The following is a 7,411-nucleotide window of genomic DNA, read 5'->3' as shown; positions in this document are numbered from 1 at the left end:
CATTTTATTAATTTCATAATTAAAAGTTATTTTTATATTATTTATTAATTTAAACTATAATCCTATACTAGAGGTGATCCCGTCTCCATTGCAAAATTTGAAGGGTAAAAAACTAAAAATAAAGAAATTCCAACATATCTATGTTTATAAATGCCACGAAAATGTACAATTAAAGTCCAAATGATCTTATCTTATACTTCATTGTTTAAAAAATTTATATGTAATAAATTTGTACAAGGAATTCTTTTTAATCTAATAAAAATTCAAATCCATATTCATATCAATGAGAATAATGAAAATCTCAAACAATCAAAGCATATACAAAATATTTATAAAAATATATCAGAAAAAACAAATTCCAGAGATTCTAGAAGATCCTCATAATTATTATATACATATTTTATTATTGAGAAACACCATTGTTGATATATAACATGCATGAAACACATCAAGTACGAAAAATAAAACATATAGAAGCAAGATTCTTAATCCCAACTACTTAACCCTATCATCATCATCATCATACTCTTATGTAGGGGTTAATCGTCATAGTGGGACAAGTCTCATATCACCCTGTATAAAAATTGGAGAGGAAGGTTAAGGAAATTGTTGGGGAAGTCCCACATTATCTAGGATGACAAAGAAAGATGAACCAAGACTATATATTGACCCAAGTTTCATGTTTCAAGATGCAAGAGTTGGAAATACATAAAGTATGTATTTTGTTTTTCTTTCTATACCCTTGATTTATAGTTTTGTGGGACTACAGGGAGTCATTTCGTTGTGTAACGTTTTGAGTAAATTATACATAATTTTTTTCAAAAGCAATTATATATAAAAATTATGTGAGAACAGAGACAAAGAGTTGAGCCAATTCACGGGCTCAACCTTTTCCAGTTTGCCACCGGAGGACTCATCTAAAGGGCAACAATTGATGCTTTTTCCTGCAAAATTCTCAGAACCGCGAGGCTTTATGTCTAGGGAAAGGAGTGCCCTTTTGATGGGGAAACAGTTGGACCTTGTATACTCTTGTTCTGATGACGTGGCATTGAACCAGATTGCGGCCCAAATTTCGGCGCGTGGAGATTCGTAGAGCTAGTTTTCTTGGTAGGTGTTGCTTGGTTGTTTGGTTCGGCGGTCCTTGTGGTTGAGTTGGTGTTTCTATGGGGGTTTTTTGGTGGAGGGGGCAGGGTTTGTTTTTATTTCTGACCTATTAGGATTTATGTTCTGGCGGGTATTTTGTGTTAGAAAACTGGTTGTGATAATCCTGGATAAAGTCAAGAATCGTGAGCGTCCACTTTCTGAACAAATTATTTCGACCCTATAATTGCCTGGGTTCACGAAATCTTTGTTGGGATAATCCTTGACAATCAATCTGTTTCTTGGCACAAGAGAACAGATAAAGAAAGTAGAGAGTTTTGTTATTCGAATTTCTGTTTCTGTTTTTCTGTACTTTTTCCTTAGGCTGCAAGCAACCTTATACAGAAGGTTGTGTTTGCACGAATGATCACGATTGTTCCGAAAAGTCACAATTTCAAACTAGGGTCACCGCCCCTTGGACCCCGCCAAGGGGCTCCGCCCCTTGGACCCCGGTTCGTATTCGCGGTCAATTATGCGTTGGCTCACCGAGCGTGCACTCCGCACTAACCTAACTCGATTCCGAGCCTAACGCGTAATTGCATCAGCCTATAGTAGATCACATTACTACTAAAATACATTGATGATTCTAAAATCACCAACATTTTGCTGTATAGGGAGCTTGGGCCTTTGATGTGGGTGGTGACGTGGTGTATAGTGATTTTTTTTTGTTAGAGTTGTTGCTCTTCCCTCTGGTATTTTCGATGTGGGCGAGCAACCATTCTCTTTCATGAGATGGTTTCTCTTTTGTTTTTCCTTTGTCTATTATCAATATATCTTTCACTTTCGAAAAAAATAATTATATAAATTTATTATTATAACATTTTATATTAAAAAAATATGAAAGACTTATATTTTAACTATGTCCACTTAAGAAATCATTAAAGTAATCAATGATATGATGTGGTGTGGTCGGGCTAGAAATGGTGAGATCATGGCTGCAACTACTTCCTACTCTTCTCTTTCTCCTCTACTAGTGGAAGCAATGACATTGCTTTGGAGATTGATTTGGGTTTCAGGCGAGTTTGTGTTGAGACAAATTGTCTCCAGTTGTGCCATTGGTGGAAGAAGGGGGTAGAGGGTCGTTCCTACTTGGCTACTATCATTAGGGATTGTCACTCATATGTTAATGTTTTTTATTCTTTTTGTTTTTCTTTTGTTAGACGTTCTGGTCATTTAGTTGCAGATTTTCTTGCAAAGAACGCTTCCACTTATGCTGATTCAATGTGGGTGGAAGAAGTTTCAGAATCTGCTCTTAGTTTGGTAAACATTGATGTAATTTCTTCTAGGTCGAGTCTAGCTACAACTATTTTCTATGTAATTGATGTAATTGCTTCTAGGTCGAGTCTCCCTCTGGCATGTTCTCAACCAAATCTGCATATGAATTGGTTTGTAACGTCCACCCACAGCGTGATGAAGATAACATCTGGAAACTAATATGGCGAATAAAAGGCCCTCAGCGTGTTCGCGTGTTTCTTTGGAAGCTTTGTAACCGTGGCATTCTGACTAATGATATTCGCATGAGGAGGCATATGAGTCCTTGTGATCTTTTCCCTATGTGCCGCTCGTCGAGAGAAGATTACACCCACCTCTTTCGAGATTGTGCTGAGGTTCGCTCCTTCTTCTTGTTGTCAGCCATGGCAGGGAGACCGTCGCCTGCGTTCTTTGCTGCGGATTGAGCTACATGGGTTGCTGGTAATATCAGCGGTCAGTTTCACGGGAGAGCGGGGGTCGACTGGCCTCGTTTCTTTGCCTCATCCCTGGCCTCAGTTTGGAGAATGCGTAACGAGTGTGTGTTTAATCAGACTCCCCATGATGCTGCTCGCATTTGGAGTTTCCTGAGAACGCTTGGTATTAAACAAGCAGCTGCATCTTCTTCTTCGAGCTCCTCTCTGTCCATGATCCAGGGCCTGCAACATGGAATCTTTGAGTGTAGCCCAACGCGTGTCACCCCTTCTGGTTGGATTAAACCCGATGCTGGTTGGGTTAAGATCAATGTGGACGATGCAGTTAGTAATTGTTTTCAGGCTAGTTGTGGAGGTGTAGTTCGTAACGCAGATATGTGCTGGTTAAAAGGTTTTAGCTGGAATTTTCGAACCTTTGCTTCAACTAATGTTTTCCTCACAGAATTAATGGCGGTGAAGACAACAGTTGAAGCTGGCATGAGTTTGGACTTAGCTCGCGTGATTGTTGAGTCAGATTCCTTGGACGTTGTTGATTTACTTTTTTCTGCAGACCTTGGTTCTCACCGCTACAAGCAAGTTGCTTCAGAGATTCTTCATCTCCAAGTGAGCATGGGGCTCTCGTCTTCCAATTTGCTCCGCGGGAATGCAATTCACTTGCGGACTACATTGCTAAGTTCGGTTTGTCTCTTCCCTATGGGGAGCACTGGTTTGATCACCCTTTCGGGGAGTGTCCTTCTCTTCTCTTGTTAGATGTTCCTTTGAGTAGCTTCCCTGCAGCTCTTGTTTAGCCTTTGTGCTGGGGTTCTTTCCCCTCCCCTGCAACTAAAAAAAAGAAAAAGAAAAATAAGACAAAACTTAAAAAAAAAAAGACAAAAGAAAACAAAAACTACAGGTCTACGAAGAGTTTTTCAAGAGAAGAGTCTCGTCATCTGGCTGGAGAACATAATTACATTTATTTTTTATTTTTTCTCAACTTTCTCACATTCACATAATTTGAGAAATGAATACAAATATAACATAGTATTCTTTATTTTTTCTTAACTTTTTTATATTCACATAAATTACACAACGGTATCTGATCAGAAAAGCGAGAATAAAATACAGGAATTTAAGGAATGATCTTTCAGGAGTTTCAACAACAGCCATATGAAGCTTGGATAATGATATGATTGAGTATTGACACAATTCTTCAATTTCATGGTATTTAAACAAACTCGTTAAGATCATAAGTGCTCTATTACAAAGACACTATCAATTTTGCATAATTTATGCGTCCAATTGAGTTCTTAAAATCAGAGAGCACAGAGCACCTCCGAAATGTGAGCTATTCAGAAGGTCTGGTCTCAGAAACAGCTTAACGCAAGAGGAAAACAAACACTATTAACTAAATCTACAACTTACTAATTAAACATTACAGAAGACAAGTCCATCTAGGATATCAATGAAGTGAAAGACACAATAAATCACACAGTTTACATGCTATCACATAAATGATGATACAAATGACCAGAGGGGATGCAATTCCAAGATACAAAGATACAATGAGAATGACTTTTCATTCCCAACATTCTACAACCCAGAAAAAACAAATGCAATGTTGCAACAAAGATTATATGAACTTTGCAACAAAACTCCAAGGGTGCTTCCCCTTTTTGGTCAGCATCCCTATGAATGAATAATCAATATTTATCCTCTATTTGAATAAATATTTCATGAAATAGGCACCTTCATTAGTTGACTACATGTCAACACTATGAACAATGAATGCCATGGATGAGTCAGTAGGTCAAGTGGTTTGTGTCGAATTCAATATGTTGTGCTACTCTCACTTGCAGAAACTGAGGGGCCTTCAGACTTCACGATAGTTGATCCTTTGCTACTAATGTCAAGTCCTTGAAAATGACCCAGCTGGTCATTCTGCAATATTTCTGAAAATGAACGAGAATTTGTTTGTTGCAGTTGATGAGTTTGCATACTAGATGGGGAGTGGCCAAATGGTGGAAACTGGATGTTCTGGTAACCAGAATGACCTGATTGTGATTGGATTGGAATGAAATTTGCTTCTGTAAATGGCATCTGGTGCATTCCCAGATTAAAAGATTCAGTGGGGCTCATTATCCCCCCAGTAGCAACCTTAAGCCTCTCAACTTCCTTCTTCAATGCTTCATTGAGAGCTACACCAGATCAGAAACAAATTCTGGTATGATTAATAACTTCAATATCATATTTTAAAGCTTTTTCACTCAAACAAAGAAATGCAAAGCAGTAGAGTACATATTTTTAGTAAGAAAGTGATAATGATTACCATCGCGAAGCTGTGCTTGTTGTTCCATGGCATGCAGGCGGAGCTTCAGGTCTGTGTTTTCATTACTCAAGCCAGTTGTATCTCTCTATAAAGAATCAAGAATAGATTGAGTCATATTCTTGTTCAGCCACAACAAGTTTTCGTATAGGTAAAAAATAAAGTCAACCATGGTGAAGCTTCACAAACAAAGCACCATTATGTTTACCACAAATCACCAATGCAATTTACAAAATTCCTACACAAACGAATAGGAATTTCTGAAGAGAAATGCAAAGAGACTGCATCCCAGTTTAATGTTTTTGGAATTAAAAATAATAACAAGAAAGATATGTCTATGGTTCAAGGAAAATATTTGAAGGCAATAAGCATAAAATTATAAGAAAAATCATATGCTGCAAAGAGAAGAAAAGCAGGACTAGCATATCAGAACCTAGTTCTAGCAAATGAAGTTGAATTTACCGCACCAAGCTATATCAGAAAATTCAATAAACAAAACAGGGGATACTCTGTAAAATGGAACTTTCAGAAGTGTTGTAGTTTTTTTTCCAGATATATGTCAACACAAACCTGGTATAGTGTCAGTTGGGCTGAAAGAGTAGTGGCTTCAGTCTGAAGGGTCTGAACTTTGCGCTCAAGTTCTTGTATATAGCGGGCCTTTCTCTCTTTCGAACGAGCAGCCGATTGCCGATTTGCAAGTATTCTATTCATAACAACAACAATTCCATGAGAATAATGAACAAAACAAACCCACTGCCCTAAGCATAAATATTCCCTAAGTGGTCTCCATTTATTCATAAAGTTACTTAGTTATCAATCGACACAACCATTACATTGTCACATTCCTCCTCATTGATAAGACTAGTAAACCATTTATATCATGTTCGAATCAATTTCTCTTTACTCAGAACTAACTCTAAAACCCAGAAGTAACTCACATAAGCTTGTCCCTAGAATTGATTCTGAAAGGTTTCCAAAAATGCACTCAGTGGATTAAGAAACAGTTTGTGCAACAATCTATGATCACATAAAAGGGTAGACTTTTCCGACATTCGCCAGCTACGAAAACATTATCAAAATGTCACATCTAAAATGTTGAAACCATAAGCACACACTACAAGCTTCAATGTAACACTAATTTCATAAACTAACTAAAACAAAAGCATTTCATTGGAAAATTCAAAAGCAATTAGGAAAAACTCAGAACAGAGAAAACCCCACCATTTTCATTGAATCTACACATGATGGTATAAAAATTCAAAACCCAATAACTAGAAACTGAGATATGAATCAAAAGTTCATGAATTTTGTGATCAAAATCAAAAATGGAAACCTCTTGGCACGTTTGGGGTCAATTGACCAAAGCTCAGCTAACTTATCAGGTGGCATAGCTTTCTTCGCATCCATAATCTCCCCAAACGAAGAAGACCCATCAACGGAGCTACTATGCCGGTGCCTCGACCTCGCCGGAATCTTCTCCGGCTCGCCGTTTCCACCCGGATCCGCTCCGTTTCCGGCCCCGGCATACCCTGCGAGCTTGTCGACGTCAATGTAAGTCGAGAAAAGGTCATCCTCGGAACCGATCTCGTCCAGGCTCGCCGTCGAGGATCCGCCGGTGAACGGATCGGAGGGTGACAGGTCCATCATGTCGTCCGGTAGCCGGAAACTGACCTCCGAGTGGGCTCGCCGGTGGTGAGAGCCGACATTGGCGCCGGAGCGCGGGAACGGTGAGGGGACGCCAGCTCCGGCGGTTGTTGACGGCGGCGGCGGTAATTGGGAATTGGGGTTTGAAGAGGGTGGATCTTGCATCTGTGTTCCCTCCAATTCCCTCTTGTGAATTTTGTGTCACACAACAACAACACAACCCAATTGCATTTTTCTTTCCTTTAAATAAAAAGATAATAAGAAATAGCTCGAAGAGTCGAGGAATATATGAGTTGGGTATTGAGAGTTCCGGTGATCGATTCCTGAGAGGTGAAATTTATCTTTTTAATATAAAAAAAATGTTAATTTTTGAAACTAATATGTAGTTTTAATTAGTGCTATACAACATGTATAATACTTCACCTAATATTGTTATTTATGTGAATATCAAATCAGTTTTACTTTCATTTATTATTTATATTTTTTGTTTCTTGTCATTTAATGAGAAGTTGAATTTATTTTACAATTAACAATTAATATAATGAATATCATAAAATGTTATTGATAACTCATTAATATTGTTATTAAGGTATAGGTCAAGTCAAACTTACTTATTAATTAAAATATAAATAATAATAATTTT

The 7,411-nt window shown here is 37.9% G+C and overlaps 1 protein-coding gene across 1 annotated transcript; it reads right to left on the bottom strand.

Annotated features, from left to right (window-relative positions):
• Nucleotides 1-4,233: 4,233 nt before the first annotated feature.
• Nucleotides 4,234-7,011, bottom strand: LOC130733869 (transcription factor RF2b-like). Its single transcript, XM_057586151.1, has 4 exons — nt 6,458-7,011; nt 5,695-5,827; nt 5,128-5,212; nt 4,234-4,996 (listed from the first exon to the last, which is right to left on the bottom strand). The coding sequence occupies exons 1-4, from the start codon at nt 6,931-6,933 to the stop codon at nt 4,629-4,631; spliced, it is 1,062 nt and encodes a 353-aa protein (XP_057442134.1). The 5' UTR covers nt 6,934-7,011; the 3' UTR covers nt 4,234-4,628.
• Nucleotides 7,012-7,411: the final 400 nt, after the last annotated feature.

Source organism: Lotus japonicus, chromosome 1 (assembly GCF_012489685.1).
Source record: "Lotus japonicus ecotype B-129 chromosome 1, LjGifu_v1.2".
Classification (NCBI taxonomy): Eukaryota; Viridiplantae; Streptophyta; class Magnoliopsida; order Fabales; family Fabaceae; genus Lotus; species Lotus japonicus.
The sequence above is the reverse complement of the archived record's forward strand: the minus strand, read 5'-3'. Positions and strand labels throughout refer to the sequence as shown.

Excerpts from the sequence above, each read along its gene's own strand:
- LOC130733869 (XM_057586151.1), bottom strand. The coding sequence starts at position 6,933 with ATGCAAGATCCACCCTCTTCAAACCCCAATTCCCAATTACCGCCGCCG. Across the intron at positions 5,213-5,694 it reads CCCAACTGACACTATACCAG|AGAGATACAACTGGCTTGAG; the intron begins GTTTGTGTTGAC and ends GATTCTTTATAG. Across the intron at positions 4,997-5,127 it reads ACAAGCACAGCTTCGCGATG|CTCTCAATGAAGCATTGAAG; the intron begins GTAATCATTATC and ends GATCTGGTGTAG.